The 18,198-nt window shown below is 37.8% G+C and overlaps 1 protein-coding gene across 1 annotated transcript; it reads right to left on the reverse strand.

Annotated features, from left to right (window-relative positions):
* Positions 1 to 30: 30 nt before the first annotated feature.
* LOC117316842 (zinc finger protein 704-like) lies at positions 31 to 17,742 on the reverse strand. Its single transcript, XM_033871624.1, has 7 exons — positions 17,074 to 17,742; positions 14,550 to 14,707; positions 13,905 to 14,155; positions 5,300 to 5,400; positions 5,009 to 5,186; positions 4,649 to 4,807; positions 31 to 4,357 (listed from the first exon to the last, which is right to left on the reverse strand). The coding sequence occupies exons 1-7, from the start codon at positions 17,583 to 17,585 to the stop codon at positions 4,148 to 4,150; spliced, it is 1,569 nt and encodes a 522-aa protein (XP_033727515.1). The 5' UTR covers positions 17,586 to 17,742; the 3' UTR covers positions 31 to 4,147.
* Positions 17,743 to 18,198: the final 456 nt, after the last annotated feature.

An 18,198-nucleotide genomic window follows, 5' to 3' on the forward strand; every position in this document is an offset into this window, starting at 1 on the left:
AGAAACAAGAAGTTACAATGCGCATGTCTAGTCGACTTTACTAAACCACTTGTTCCGACTTTAGCAACTAGACTTCGTTTGAGCATGCGTCACCATTTGAAATTGCATCAGACGGAAAAGCCGAACTATAGTAAAAAGTTTACGTCCTAATTAGGCCAGTACCTTTCATCAAAGATGACCGCAGCGGATCGGCCGAGGTGTTTCGAATGAATATTGTGTATAATAGAGCGGTTTCCCATCCACAAGCTGACCAAGCTCGGCATTGCTAATTGTTTTAACAGCCACAAAAGATTGGACCATGCAGCTGAACTGTGATAAACCGTCACTGTATTATGAACCATCCGGATTAACAAGGGTATTAGTAAACGTTTATATAACTTCGCAATTACTAAGTAAAATAAATAAGCATTTTAGATATGGAAGTGTATCCATTCGCTCTCACCTTTGATAACAATTTTTTGATCATCAAATAATGCACAACTTAAAGAGAAAAATATGGTGTCATTAAATTGACAATATCAAGAATTATGGATAATTGTCTTACAAAACGTAATCAATATTTTCTGATTTCAGAATAAGTAAAATAAGCCAAGGAAGCAAATCAAATATTTTCGAAATAATATATATATATCAATGTTATCATACATTTTCGTCCCAACATTTAAGCATGAACAACTTTACAACAAAACGGCTTGTCTTTATGGTTCCTATCAGCAGGTAGAAAAATAATCATTTATTTTCAATGATGCGTGACTTCATGATGAGTGAAAAAGGTATTTACAAGATGTGTCTTACATGTCTAATGTAAATAGGATCCAAAAACGGAAAATAAAATATAGTTACATAAACACAGGGGCCACATGCATCAAGTAATAACAACACATTCATCAATGCTACATGAATGTACCTGGCCCCTGTGTGTACACTGTTAATAATACACATAACGATAAAAGCACTAATTAAGATCTACAGTGACAAAAAATATATAATTTCTAAAACGGTATATGTTAATATATCCGGATAGATCTACAGCTAGGCCGTCATGCACCCCTCCACCAAAACGTACGAACATAAGTAAACAGGAAATGTAATTTAGCAGTGGACAAGACGTGACTCAAATTTGTTAAAGAAAGTGACATTTTCTATTATTCTAAACAGAAATTTAAAATGAAATTCAATAACATGTAAATAAAATTATTCTTTTTATTTATTGGCATATGGTTCTAGTTTCATCAACTTAACTTTTAAAGTTTCTAAAAAAATTCTCGTGTGAATCAAAGCATTTCATAATTGAAGAAAACTTTCTAACATTTGATTTATATCGGGTTTTTAAAAAAAAAATCTAGTAATGATTTTCTACGGAAAATTTTAGGTTAAAGAACGATGATGAAACAGAAACCATAATGAAAGTATCATGCTAACTTTATTTCAGATACATTGTATACGTATGTTTCAATTTCGAGATTCATTTCTTTAAACAATTTTCATCTACTTCTAGATTTTGAAAAGACCGAAAAAAATAATTATTTCCATTTAAATGTTTTTTTTTTTTTTTTTATTAACATCAGAGACCAAGAGATGTTTTCTTTGCCTTTAAAAAAAAAAGCATTTCCGTGATTCAGAATAACCAACAGTTCCGCAAAATGGAACCGAGCAGCGTACCAGTCTACCATGTATGGAAAGGACTGCATTCCGAGATATTACAAAAAGGCAAAATTGAAATAACAAGCCTACGTCGAACAACAGCAAATATATATACATTCCTTTTTTTTTCTGGTTAAATTCAAATATAAACTTAACAGCTTTAAAAATCAACAGAATGATTGCACTGAACAATAGTATGAAAATCAACATAAACATCCAATTCAAAGATTTTAACAGAAGTAAATGACACGAAATGCCCTTGACATGCATCAATGTTGTTATCTCAAAGGGTAGATAACCCGTAGATATTCATCATATATAGTAAGGTAGCATAACATAATTTTTCCTTGTTTGGTTTACTAATACAATACGTATAGCAATTCATCAGCGTCATATTTGTTAAAACGGAATCTTTTTCGTCGGATTTAAAGAAACCAAACCAGTTTTAAGACATGCAAATGGCAATTTGTTTTCATTAATCCAAATGACCTACTATAGAACAAGTTGAATTTTCGTCCATCAATTGTGTGGTTTCCAAACAATGACACGTCATAGGACCATTCAGTTTCCATTTGGTAGCTTTAGAAATGAATGGATGTTCCTGTTTCCCTTACTGTGGCAAGTTAACTATACACAGCTTTATTAAATTTTAGTCTAGCTTGGTGGAATGGCTCTCTGACATGTAACTCGAAGGATATAGTTATCTCCCTTAGTAATGAAAAGAACGACAAATCTTTGTTCCTGAATAAAGAGGAGATACTCATGTAATCGGGTCGTCAAGGAAACCAATACATTGTTTTTTTTCTCGGAATTGAACAACAAAACAAAGCATACAGTCCATATAAAATACGGAATTCTATAAGTAAAGGGCGATAAGAAAAAAAAACAAAAGTCGGACCAGTATCCGGTCCAACCTTTGTACAAAATGAAAGTTGGAGAGCAAAAAGTCTGAAGGGCGTGGCCTAGTAGGGGGCGTGGCATATTTCTGCGATAAAGGAGACATGTTATCGACAAGACATAGCTTGATGTCATATGGATATAATATTATGATATATATATATATAATGATATTAATCTACTCTTAAACTAAAAAACAATTTTAAAACAGTATATGATCACAATATGAGTGGCAACATTTAACAATTAGCAACAAGTATGAAAGACATTGAGAACGTCGCTCTACCATCATTACCAAGAATAGACTGGTCAGCTATTCACATATCTATACAGTTTGGGCGAGTCTACTTCCTAAAAGAGAGGTAATGCACAATATTGTTCCCCTCAATATCACAATGCATACAATATGTGTAATAAAATGTGTAAATCGATCAGAAATTACAACAATTTAATATATGGATTAAATCGTAAATCAGCCGCTGAATTCACACACAATGACCAGAATCTTAATGGTTATCGAGATCATCACTGGGAGTATTTGTTTTCTTATCTGTTACAAATTAATATATTTAACAAACCTAACTTACCAGAAATAACATCTAATGTTGAGAATCATAAAAATTGATGTTTTTTTTTTCATACATGGAGTTTTCCCCCCTTTATACGTATTCTAGTTATTATTGGGGGGAAATGAGCAGAAGAAAAATCTCAGATTAAAATAAACGTAAACTAGTTCAAATGTACGTTTTTTGTAGATGTAAATGTTCTCAACTTAGTGTAATTTATATAAGTTATATGGTATGTTTATGGCGATAATGTCTATGATATTGACGTCAAAGTTTAATACTGATTCCATTTTCTCTAAATTTTTAAGTTTTCAAATAATATCAAATTCATATTGGACATTGCCTCTTATTTTATAAATCATCAGCAAACAATTCATCAACAGAAACATCACGACATATAGCAAGTTATGACATTGACTGTAATGACACCGGCTCCTCGATTAATAGTCACACGCAGAAGGTCAGGAACGACAATTCTGGTTAGAGATCGCGATGTGATTAACTTCAGTTATCTCCCATTGTGTTAATAAAGATATATTGCAAACAATATTTCCATTGGATAAAATGTGTGAATATCGTAAAAAATAGACATCCGGGTTTCACGGATTTTCTACATCCGGGCATTGTGAACTCTGTGATATGGAGATGGTAAATTTACAGATAATGATTCAGTGTGGCAACCAGTGCACAGGTTTGGTAAACACTGATTTTCCCTGAATATGGTTTTAAATTGTGCGCACGATTCTCACAATTTTATTAAAGAATAACCAATCACCAGACCAATGTTCCCACCGTATTAATGAGTGACCAATCAGACTTCAGCTTAATGATGCAAGACCTGTCTAAATATGGTATTCTTAAAAAGCTTATTTTTGATTGGTCAACTTCAGACTGTGGAATGAGTCAGCATTATCACTGATTCCTTATTGTTTGTGTCCAGACACTCCATTGTTGTGGACCAATCAAATCTGATCTCCCATTGGAAAGACATTAAAACGTTTCTGATTGGTCGAATGTTTTAATGGAATGAGCTCGACACTTCAGTCCGCAAATCGAGAGCAAGCTTTCTTCCATTTACACTGTGTGCACCACATGTCTCTGTTTTCCATTCCATAAACTTTCCGACATTTCCGGACTTCACTTCGAGGCTTCTTGTGAGACGAGAAAAGGTGAGATTTCGGAGACTGTGCCTGATGTTGCTGAAGACGTTCCTGTGGAGATGGCTTCGACGAACGGACAGAAGGTGACATCTGAAAAGGAAATAAGAAATACATCATATGGACGAACGGACAGAAAAGTGACATCTGGAAAGGAAATTACCGATATACAAACATCATATCTAGAAAGAGCACCATTAAGTGTTTGCATTGAATGGACGAACGGAGAGATGGTAAAATCGAGAATGGACATCACAGAAATAAATCAACATTGGATCTGAAGACCATTTGTATGACGATTACACCAGTTTTATATATCTCATATATTATGTGAACTATGTCATCGCAGTGTGTGAATCGGACAACGAATCTTATATTACTTACCGACAATCCAGATGAGGAAGAGGTATTGTTATTTTGCCATGACAACGACCTTTTGATCTGTGGCATAGTAATTGGAAGAGACCCGGATGAAGTCACTGGTTGAAATCCGCCAGAAGGCACTGACGAAGCGAACATGTTGCCGACATTTTGTCTGTGTTCCTGCAAATATAGAATGGTACAACCTCGTATAAATCGGCGACCTATATAGTTAAAGAAGTGACGTATTACATTATAAATAGAGTGGAAGATTCTCTTTTTTTTAAATTATTTTTAAAAATGAAATTTGCTATCTCCTTCTTCCGGTTGCCGGTTAATATTACTCGTTCAAATCAAAATGAAACTGCGTACACTTAAACCGACCTTTTTCTGGTAGTCGTGATCGGGGATAGGTCTGCCGAACTCAATTCCAGTTGGTTCTGGGGGTGATGACGTGCACATGTCGGAAAACTTTTCTGTCACGTGATCCACTGTAACCTCGATCTCGGTGTAGTAAAATTCTTCTTCATGATCAAGGAGGTTGCTGTCGGATTCTGAAAGCCTGAAAGTAGAAAGGTTGTCATGATTTTCACTCTGCACAAAAGCATAACAAGTGTTATCAAATATATCATCGTTCTAGGAAGGAAGGAAGGAAGGAAGGAAGGACAGACATACCCAAGATGTGCCGTTCGAACGTGAGCTTCGATACTGGATACAGTGTCGTGGATTTTGTTGCACTTCTTCCACGTGCACTTGAACACCGTCTTTTTGTGACCCTGCAAATATAAATGGACTCTTCTGGTTAACACATTCTAGCGCATCAGAGTTACGTCCCTTCATTTTTTGTCCGTACATTCAGATGGTAAATAGCGAAGCTGCGATACGTAGCTCTGGACGACGGACGGACGATTTCTTACAGATGGTCGTCCTGCCTAGAGCAGTGTAGGCAGGGTAAATATTCGTTCTAATATAGCGATAGCTTGAAACACAAATTAGAGACATGTTTATGAGATACACCACAGGAACAATGAAGACTGCCATGTTTCCCCGTGTCGTCCCGACTGTTTTAGGTCTCCTGTTTCAATTGTCAATCAATTTTCATTGTGGATCATTTTCTTGTGGATCAATGACATTTAATGTCCTTTTAGATCAAAACAACAGTGAAAATTAAACCAGAAGCTAGCACTCATTTTATCTATGGAGCCGTCATTGGTACCCTAACAATTCAACTTCATTTGGCCTCTCAACGAAAATTTCTATAACGCGTGCATACTACGGTCAATGTAATTATATTATACACTTTATATGGAATACTTGCTTGCTAAATGGAAAAGTATTTCGAACATTTAACATTCTACGAATGATACAGTAATTGGTCAAATACTGATCTTTAAATCTAGTCCGTGTGGTAGCAGAATTCCCAGAGGGCGAGTTGAGGAAGCAATATTTATCCATTATTATTTATTATAATGTTTTTTAAGAATTATCCATTTGCATTTTTTCTTCTAACATCTTAGGACTTAGGAGAGATTATACAATGTACTTATTCTATTTCTTGATAAGATTATACAGGTGGAGACCACTGAGTCTAGAACTGGTTTACACAGACGTCAGTTCAGTGTACATGTAGTGTGAATGCAATATGATCGTCTTTGGTTCAATATGGGACAGTAATTCCTACTGCTCACGTTAACCGAAAATTTCTCATTCTATGTTAGTCTTTTAAACGAACCATTTGTAATAATCATGTCAAAGAAAATCCGGTTAAGGACACATGCTTGGAAAATTGATAAGCATAAAGGCGATCGCCAGTAATTCTTTTCTAAGCATACAACACTAGCTTCCGGCCATCGACTTAATGATGCCCCTACTTAACGATGTCCCTATCGTTATCTGGTGTGTGTGTGGTTGACATTTTAGCTATAATTAACAATATACATTGACCATAGATGAGGGGGTGGACAGCGTGGTCAGTGACCTCTCCGGCCATTACGGTCAATTAAACAGTAAAAGCCCCTGTTATTACACATCTAAAGCATACCCAGATTTAACTTAATTACATATCAAATGAAAATAAAAAATCTATTAAACCAGAGACGTATAAGATTATTCTCAATGTGAAGCAATGCACATCCTACCACTATGCTAAAGGGAAATTTCCTCTAGTCTGAGCTAGTGGGATTACCTTGTATTGTAACTGATCAGTCACCTCCCGTAGTTAAATTCTAAAATTGTATGTCTGTAGTGACGTCATCAGATTTGTCTTAAATATTTGTTCGTTACAGAGTTATTTATAACACATTAAATGTAAGTTTTTACTTTACTTATAACTAAAAAAAACTATTAAAATGAATTCTACGTAAACGATATGAAATTGAATTGATATGTTTTCAGATCTTATATTCTGATGTCTGGTGCCGGGCTGTCAATCACACGAAAAGTCAAATCAATAAAAAAAGTTTACAATTTTTACTTCATATATCCACCAAACTAAAGTCAAGTTTTATTAGTTAAAACCATGATATCAATGACTATTACGAACTCATACACCTAACACTTGATACTGAACTCTTGAAATTAGAAACCAATTTTACGACAGAACGTACAAGTTTTATACTGGTTTTATTAGTTAGGAGGTTTTGCACACATCGCAGTCTACAACAACTACGGTCAAAATTGTACAAACTATTTTTATGATTTGGTTTTAGGATATTGACTAACTGGTCTTGTATGATGATAAAAGCTTTACTTATGCACGTAACTATGTCCTTATAAATACACACAAAAGACCGCTATATCAACTGGCCAAGACTTGAACAGCTGCCTAATGACGGCATAGCGCAGTAATATTATTCATTTCCGGTATGCCAATGCACACTTGTGATAACATTGATTGACAAATGACCCGGGGTCATTTCGGTGTATCCTAAATCCTCATTAAACTTGGATCACATCGTGACTTTAACACAAGCGATATGTCACGTGATCGTGGCGTTTTATACATAATTTCTCCTAATTTCTGCCAATCCTAATTACGAGCGTATATCTTTACCAATGCGAAAACAATGTCTTGTCATAAATGTTTCCCATACAATTACGAACTAATTCGCCAGTAATTAGCAAATTCAAAACAATGTTTTCTATCTTAGGTTGGATTCTCCTTTAGTTCTCTCTTCAACTTATATCAATATTTTAGGAAAACAAGTCGCTGGTTTTCCCTATGTAAACAACAGGTCATCAATTGTCCCTATTAGAAACGTCTATTGACGACAGCTCGCCTAAGTATATATATTTTTTAATTAGAAAGTCCCACTCTAGAAATGGCTATCCATAACACTTGTCGCATGATGATGAGCATCGCCGGTGTAATAACATGCAAAACCTTGCCACACGTGTGTCTGTTACGTATAAGCGTCACCGCTGGAGTATATATCATTACGCTGGCACTTTGCCACTTTCCTGGTCATGCGCTTTATAATTGGCACCAATATTTACAAATATGTACTGGTTTATATCATGTGCTCATCATCTGACGTTTTTAAATGTCAAAGATAACAATAAACAAGGAACCCGAGTGCAGGCTCTCTCTTTTGTTTCCACCATGGAGGTTATAGAATTCTGCGATTTCTCCCAGAGTGCTTTCGGTTTATTTTTATTTTAACGTCCTATTAACAGTCAGGGTCAGTAAAGGACGTGCCAGATTTTGGAGGTGGAAGAAAGCCGGAGTGTCCAGAGAAAAACCGACGGCCTACGGTCAGTACCAGGCAACTGCCCCACGTAGGTTTCGAACTCGCGACCCAGAGGTGGAGGGCTATGATAAAGTGTCGGGACACCTTAACCACTCGGCCACGGCGGTCCCCTCCTAGAATGTATTGCGGCCAATTCCCCCCCGACAGGTATTTACGCTCTAGTAGTTGGGCCTCGTATGTTGTTCAGTGAGGTAGTCACCAACTACTACAAGGACATCCCGCATCAAAATGACCCTGGCTGTTCATGGGGCGATAAAACAGCACATATTGTCCTAAACACTTACTCGGATTCACCTCTTCAACAATTATTACGAATAGGCAAAGATTATGATAGGTTAGTGTTACCGAACTGGGGCTAGTAAGCTGATCGCCCGTCGTCATTCTAGAGTTAAAATGAAGCGGGTTGTAACCCAACCCCACATGTTCTTCGTATCCTCGTATAGTTTCCTCAGTCTACTTGTGTTAAAATAAACTAAATATTACTCTTACGGTCGCTGTATAATTATATATAATCTGTCCATGGGAAAGATATTTTACTCGAATTGCTACAAGGAGACGCATTGCATACGAAGCGATAAATGGCATCCCATAAGAGATTTAGGACTTGCCCCCCCTGTGATCATTTTTATCATTCACATGTCTGTCTACTTTTGACAAGGCTTCTCAACATACCTATTGGCTACTCAGGTTTAGTTATCTTGAGTTAACAAGGGCTTATAGCTACATATATCTTTGTTCGCCACAGAGCTTACAGTTGTTCGCCGTTTATATTGCAGTTCATTGACCCGGAGTACAACCTCGGGACTCTAATCTAGGTCAGTGTGGAAATAGGACACATCAGGATTCCTGGCGATCTAGTAGGGGAACGCGGCGATGGTACAGCATATATAAAATGCAACCAAACTTAGAAATTCGGCAAATATGGCTGTATAATGTTATATTTTAATTCGCATTCTAATGTGAGAGAGAAGCCTACACAGTAGTTATAGCACAGGGACTTGGCATAGAATCCCAACCCACGGTCGACATATACTTATGTAAATGTATTACATCGACTGCTGGCTGATCATGTGTACCAATTCCCTGTGGTTTATAACGACTATCCGGCATGTGCTGTTTGTACAACACAGGTGTTTTCTGACGTAGACAGATATATATAAGTAGACACAGACCAAACCCCCATATAGATATATTTCTTTGTAACTACGTAGGATGATAAATGAATACGCATGTACAACAAAGACTATTACAATTGTATGTAAAAACTTCATTTCAAAAAAATGATAAATCAATTTAATAATTCTAATTTTACAATCCCTTAATTAAGCAACTTCAGGAAAGAATTTATGTATGTGGCCTAAAATCATTTTCGATCCATATTGACTTTAAACGACTTTGTCATAATTGTTGAAATGGCGTTAACGTTATACATATCACTTCTGTTTTCTTTTCTTTTTTGTTTCAATGCGGAACGTATCTGGGTTTATTATACAGTTTTATATAATGTAGTAATAAATTCGGTCACTGACTGTAATGACACGGACAGGGGATAATAATCCGATAGTAATGAAAATTGACACGAGTTATCTTCTTTTGCTTTTGTTGCAAATAAATACTACGCCTTTCCATGCTAATTTCCTTAAAATCTGACATTTTCTGGGGGAAACACACGCATTAAAACAATATATTCAAATTAAGAATAAAGAAAAAGCGCTTAGTTGTAAAAATGTTAAGTGGTTACACGGAGAATCCAGGTTATTTATTGACGAAATTGCACCGTACAGCTGTTTATATACCACAAACCATATGTATGTGTGCATACACGTACACACATGTTGATATGGTCAATGGTATTACACAAATGTGCGGTCGACACGGGGTGTCATACTGGTTTCTAGGTAACGGCCGGCGAGACGGACACATATCTATTATACTAACCAGTACATCCTTTTATGACCCGGCCATAATACCGTCCAAAGTTACGTCAATCCTGCTGAGGTGTGAATGTTTTCAATCAAATTCTCGGCCATTCCCACGATAACATCAAATTCTGCCAACTCACCACTTTGACTAGCTTGTTTTTTAACATCAGGCTATGAAAGGCGATTGTTAAAATTAACAGTGATTTATTCAAGTTGCTATAACTGAATTGTTTCCAAATTTTAATAAGAAAATAAGTTTTATATTTAATCACCGCCATCTTATATTTTTGTCCCTCTTTGATAGTTTCGAAGCGTCGCCGTGTTAAAATACTTTTTTTAAACCGATGCTATTATAAACAATTACGTGTAAAATCGTGTTTTTACAGGTATTTCGGCAAAATATTTTATAGATTACAGGTTTTCCAACGATTTTTCACCTTCCTAATATACAGTAATTAAACGTACTTTATTAGGCGTAACGTTTTAGCGTACATATGTACATGTATATCCAAATTTTAACAGATAAGTGCATTGATGAACTGGCGCGCCAAAATTATAGAAATGGTATATATAAAAGTGCATTAAGTGCAATCATGATTTAACGTAATGATTCTAGCGCGAAAAGCACTAGATAACCGCTAAAATATGTACGTTCACACAGTTCACAGTATGCCGGCCGCAATATCAATTAGATTGTCTTGGTATTTGGGGCCAGATGAACTTATGAGTGGGTCAGGAAACTTTCTCACAAGCTCAAAGAAACATTGGTAACTCGCAAAGATGAATGGTGGCAGAGTAAACTAGTTTATTATCTCGATCCTTCACAAAACATACTCAACAGCTAACATTATGGGAATATAGTGTATTTGAACAAAACCAGAACAGTTGGAATCAGACGGATACACGTTTGACCATTGATTTGACATGTAAAATATTAGGTACTGGTGATATAAGAAGCTGTAAAATACCAGGTACTGGTGACATAAGTATTACGACGTTATATACGTGAGGTGAAGTGTCCGGAGCGGCCAATTACACCGCTGACCGATAGCTGACCCAGTGTGGACGTCAATATTTCGGACAGGTAACCCCCACCGAGATTCCCATACAACGTACACGTGGTCACCGTACACGTACACTATAAATCGAAAACAAAGGACGAACGATATTGGAGGCGTTTAAAACAACTTGATAGCATGATAATTCTTAATCCAAATTTCATATTATTGTAAATTTACATGTATTGTATTTTGTAGTCTATCTCTGTATACCTGTATAGGTGTTGAGATAATAAATGAAATGAATTTGAATTTGAATTTGTTTTTAAGTGGGAAGGTGGAGGGGGAGGGGGGTTTGATTTTTTTTTACCACACGACCGACCTCCGTGAGAAAACTTCATCTAAATTTACATATTGTTACAAAGTTAATTTATTTTTCTGATAATATGTGAAACGGTTCGTTGTTTTTGAATTAGTACACGTTTTATTGTGTTCGCTACCAAAAATAATCCATAATCAATTTTGGAACGTTTTTTTTTTTTTAAATCGTGTTTACATTTTATCATAAATAAAAAAAGGAGTTTGAACAATGACATCAGCATTATGAAGCAGTGCACAATTCTTGGTTCATCTGACAAACATAGCAATGATATATCGATACTGTTAACATATTACAACAGGTACATGTGTAATCCGAGTTTCCTCTGGCCCTGGCAGCAGACTTGGACATTCTGACAGATAGGCGTCTGAATATCGAAACCTGCATGGTGTCAGGGTCAGGAGAAACTCGGACTAGTGCCCGTGCTGTGATCATATTAATTGTGTAATGAAACACATAGGGTCCGTGTTTTTAGATTAAGGATAAACATCATTTATCAACACATCTAATTCTAATTTGCAGCAATTTGACATCGATGCCAGATTTATTCTGCTCGATTCGGGCTATCGTAACAATCAGCATCATTGTCCTCATCACAGCTGCCCATACGACGCGATGATTCAGATATATATAGAAATGATAGGTCATACACAGGTTATATTAACACACATAATTTTAAACCCCTTGTGTTACAGTCAGGCTTGGCATTTTGTTTTCGCTCCGAACAACAACAGATAGAATGTTGTAAACACGTACTGCACCCACAAACTCAGATAAATACGGAGGGGCGATTTTCAATTCACGGAACAGCGTAAACAATCGGTAGCTAATACACATTCTCGAAGCCTGGCGCTATAAATAGACGCTTTGACAAGCTGTCACGTGGTCATGATTGATCTTTACGGACAGTGAACCTGGTCTCGGGTCAATTTGCCAACGTCACCGGCTTAATTCTACGACAAACACAACTATACCCATTTAACGTAAATGTAAAGCATGTGACTGGAAACTTCGCAGAAATCTATGAGCAAGTTTGTTTTGTATACGTTGCAGAATAATACCACAGTAGCGAATATACACACACTTAATGGTGGCGAAATAACGTCAGCATGACCCAGGCTATAAATAGCCACATCAGCTAGCGATCAGCTGGTGGAATTAGGTCACGGGCTACTGAAATATATCCTCAGGACTCGTAATAAGCATACATACCTATACACACCTGTGGAATAACTTACCTGTACTGGCGAACAGTTTAAGATCCACTTTTTTCGTTACATATATTGCAGTATCAGAAGCAAAACAATATACATCCAGAGATCGTCGACCTGTTTATGTTTAATAAGTTCAAAGTCTGTAGTCCATTCTGTGGAGCTATTGTTCTCTTATCACGATAGTACATTTTAACCAGAGGCAGTTTCTATATATGTACATATATATACATTTGTATATAGCTGAAAAAATGTGACCTCTGCTAAACGATGGGAAATTGGAGAGCGGGCGTATCGCTGGGTTGTCGGTATTCACAGTACCTATCGTTAATCGTTTATTATTATCCTGCCAGCTGACTTAATTTATCAGGTATTTCAAAGATGATGTAGTTCTCAGACCCGTTAATACGGAACCTATAGTCTCATTAATCCGAAAGTCGAACTTTGGATGGTTTTTCACGGTGTAGATATATATAGGGATGTACATACATGTACATATTAATTGAAGCTAACGTGTAGGGGCAATACGTATGTAGTAGCAAATCAAGATATGTCCGCTTGCATACAAACCACCACAGAGACCTTCGAAATCTGCTTACCGTGCGCTACAGGCAGATACAGTAACACACGGCTTGCTATAATAATGATGACACAGCGGAATCTATCCCGGAACGTAGTTTCCTCTCTTAAAGATGTTTATTAAAATTACTTAAATATAGATATTGAAAAAATATCCAACCACCATACTTGCTCGATATTTCCTAATTGAGAGGCTACCTAAGGAAAGAGACCATTAAATGTTAAACAGAAATACCAAACTGTATTCTATTGTCAAAACTAAATCTATGCTGAACGACCGCCTGTGTAAATAGGTAACATGTCTAAAACCTGTGTAAAGAGACCAGCTGTCTAAAACCTGTGTAAAGAGACCAGCTGTCTAAAACCTGTGTAAAAAGGAACATGTCTAAAACCTGTGTAAGAGATCATTCACAAAATTTGAAAACTTAATTCACTGGCCTACCTCGTATCCGTGGCTTCCGACCCTCTTTCGTTTTGGTTCCATGTTTTCCACATCATCGTATTCATCGTCATTTTCTTCGAGCACGACGCCGTCATCTTTCGGATATGACCCAAAGAACCAGCCGCCGGACGCCGCAGGGGCACTTTCACTGAGATTGCTGGAGAGAGGCGGGGAGGGATCACTTCTTTCCGAGTGAAAACCGCTACTGGCTACACTACTGGACAGAGGGGCGGGGCTCTTGTTGGTCAGATCTGGCAGACATAGTAATGGTTTGGTCAGATTTTGTTTATTTTGACTAACCAAAGAACAAACAATTTTTGACGTAGCGTTTTTCATGTATATCTTCGTTAAAGATAGCAAACCCCTACTTAAATTGTTATATACATTTACGTACTCATTTTCAATTCATTATACTAGGAAATATTAAATTGCGGATATGTATGGAGTGCCTATATAATTTCAATGGAAATTATGGATTAGACTTGGAAACTCAGACTATGAAACGAGGACGTTCATACGTATTATAATAAATGTCAATAAATTAGTAAAACGAACACCTGTCACCACAGGAAGACAGTTCATTACAGTACAGTAACCAAATATAATAAATATAAGCGTGTCAGACAAAAAAAATCATCAAAACACCTGTTAGTTGTGGCGACTGAAACTTAGGAGACTGCGGACTACATGACAGACTCGTGAGAACCATCGCCGCTATCGTCTCATCCATCATCACCACGTCGTTTTCCTCTGTTTGTACACCGTCTCTCTCTTCATCATCACTGCTTGGTCGACGGTACCGCCTGGGGGGAAATGACGTTCGTTAAATCCAGATTTTCGAAAGGTGGTAGCATTCAGGGATGTAAATGTTAGGTAGGGGTGGGATATGATGGGCGTGGGACACTCTGGGGAGGTAGATGTTAGGTAGGGGTCGGGATACGATGGGCGTGGGGACACTCTGGGGAGGTAGATGTTAGGTAGGGGGGGGGGGGGGGGGGGGGGGCTCTAGGGAGGTAGATGTTAGGTAGGGGTCGGGATATGATGGGCGGGGGACACTCTGGGGAGGTAGATGTTAGGTAGGGGTCGGGATATGATGGGCGTGGGGCACTCTGGGGAGGTAGATGTTAGGTAGGGGTGGGATATGATGGGCGTGGGACACTCTGGGGAGGTAGATGTTAGGTAGGGGTGGGATATGATGGGCGTGGGACACTCTGGGGAGGTAGATGTTAGGTAGGGGTCGGGATATGATGGGCGTGGGGACACTCTGGGGAAGTAGATGTTAGGTATGGGTCGGGATATGATGGGCGTGGGACACTCTGGGGAGGTAGATGTTAGGTAGGGGTCGGGATATGATGGGCGGGGGACACTCTGGGGAGGTAGATGTTAGGTAGGGGTCGGGATATGATGGGCGTGGGGACACTCTGGGGAGGTAGATGTTAGGTAGGGGTCGGGATATGATATGGGGGCGTGGGGGACCTCTAGGGAGGTAGATGTTAGGTAGGGGTCGGGATATGATGGGCGTGGGACACTCTGGGGAAGGTAGATGTTAGGTATGGGTCGGGATATGATGGGCGTGGGACACTCTGGGGAGGTAGATGTTAGGTAGGGGTCGGGATATGATGGGGGGGGGGGGGGCACTCTAGGGAGGTAGATGTTAGGTAGGGGTCGGGATATGATGGGGGGGGGGGGGACACACTCCGGGGAGGTAAATGTTATATTAGGGTATAATGCATTAATGCATGGTGACGTTTAAGTAGGAAAAGGAGACATCCTATGGAAGGAGATATGTTATGTAGGGGTCTGATTATGATGGTCAGGGAGGGGCATCCTTTCATTTCGGTCCTATGTGCCATCGGGATCAAACTGACTCTAGTCTAGTCCTATCAGTTTTTTGAAATATAACGTCTGGAAAAGGGGTACTACTACACTGCAGGTTCTTGGTTTTCGCCCACCCCTCTCCAAAAAGTCAAAGGAACTATTAAAAAGTCTAGTCCCCCTAGCTACCTACCATTCCCGAACTCTGATGAAAAGTTATATTCACCTTAAAATCTTACAAACTTTACTGGTGTTTAAAATCTCACATACTTTACTGGTGTTTAAGTCTAGTTTGAACATATTTTATTGCAAAACGTTTGACAAAAGAATTGTTATCAGGTGTCAAAGGGTCAAAATTTATCCATCGATATCAATGGAATGATTACGTAATATTAAGTTAATTAAGGGGTTGTACACACGTTTACCTATAATTAATACGGTCACAAGTCCAAACCTGTTCATCGAAAGGAAACGACTGTCAGTTTCACTTCAATATCACAACTATCTGACAGTAAGCTTTAATACCATAATAACGTCAATTGTTGTATACATATATCTGTTACAACTTAGGAAAACAATAATAATTGTTAAATATGTCCTAACAACTAAAGAAAACAAAAGTTCGTTACCTCTAGACCTGTTAATTATGATTTTTTTTTTAAATTTAAGTTTGAATGTCTATAATATTACCGTCGTGTCAGCCGAGTCGCGCTGTATGTGGTTCGTAAATGCCGTACAGTTTTCTTTTTTCTTTTCTTCCGATATAATATTTCTTCCTTTTCAGATTGATGGTTTGTAAGACAAAAACGGCACTCACGACAACCAAGATACATATTCTCCAATGTATGTCTCAAATAATTTCCCAAGTAGATCAAACAGTCTTCTATCAATTGTACCTTCCTCCACTTTTCAAAACTTTGAGGATCGCTACATATAAACGTCTATATATTAATCTTAGAGCTGGTATTAGCTAGTTCAATGGACACGCTCTCTGTGATGTCTATATAAGTACAGTATGTATACATATATCACTAAGGAGAAGGTCAGAGTCCTCGGTACGTGCGCCGGCCGGCGTCTATTTTTAAAGCCGATGTAACTAACCGGCCCCAGAGGTTTCATCACACCCTGTAACTATTGTATTATGTCATTGATTTTCACCTGGAAATACTACACAGGTAAAAGATCGTTAGGCTCATATGGTAACTGATCTATATACACACACATATTTAAAATGTACACGTAATTCACCTGATAAGATCAACTGAATATAGGAATACCAAACCAGAGACTTGATATACACGTCTCTGACCAAACTGATTTAAATTTTAGAAAACATTTATAAATAGTAACTTACTGGGACTTGGACGGGACATCGATGACGTGAGACACAGCCCTCTTTTTGTCTCCTTGGACATTTAAATCAGCAAGTTTTGAATAGTCTGTAGCCTGGTCGACCAGTCGAGCTGATTTCCTACTTTCCATCAGTCGCAAATCATCTATTTTCCGGATAAGTTCAATCCCGTCGCCGCTTTGTGTTGGAACAATTACAATGACCTCGTCCTGTAAGCGGTTGTGTTCGGCTACAGAGCCCTGTACCTCCCGCCCGTTCAACGTCAAATAAACTTTTTGTCCGTGCTTCAATGTGATTGATGAGACATTATTGAATCCTGGTCCCACAATATCACTAGCATTTACATCTCTCTGGTAACCGTCATCGAATCGGACCGTGTATTTCGGTTCTCTGAATATATCTCCTTCGGCCGGGTGATTCTGAATGGTACCAGGGTAATATCGGCCATCTTGCCAAGCGGCACAAATTTTCGTGCCTATAATTGAGCGCTTTGCTAGTCTCCGATTTCCAAACATCTTGAGTAAGTCACATCAAGAACATCCAAAAATTAAGTTCACAAAGTTTCACATAAAAATATTCAGTAAGTTGGCTGTATTAGACTCACAAAAATCAGCTGGCAGAAGTAAACATATGCCGGTATATTGCGCCGGTTTGTTTTGGTGCTAGGGTAGGCGGAGCTTATTTTCCGGTATCAACAAAACCTCGTGATTACTATCAGTGCATTCATTGGCTTATTGAGACACACCTCCGTGTTTTCATTTGCCGAAGGAATTTTCTACCAAGGTCATGGCCGAAGATATATTCGATGATTTAGGTAATACACTCTATCGGACTACTTTTTGATATATCCATGTATACAAAGCACTAAAGTATATTCTAAAATATCAAAATCTGCAAACGCCGATAATAAATTTAATCTAAAACACGTAGAATCGATAAAAATATTCGGTGTTGGCTCGGAGATGAATCTGTCAATCAAAAAAGTTGCATCACAATGTTTATGGAGAGTATGACTTACATAGTTCCACCATTTATCTAACGAATGACATGTCGTTTTCAAAACTACTTAGAATCAGAAGGACAATTTTAGTTTACTATCCATTGAATATTCTTATTTTTACGCACTAT

This window comes from Pecten maximus, chromosome 18, assembly GCF_902652985.1.
Source record: "Pecten maximus chromosome 18, xPecMax1.1, whole genome shotgun sequence".
NCBI lineage: Eukaryota > Metazoa > Mollusca > Bivalvia > Pectinida > Pectinidae > Pecten > Pecten maximus.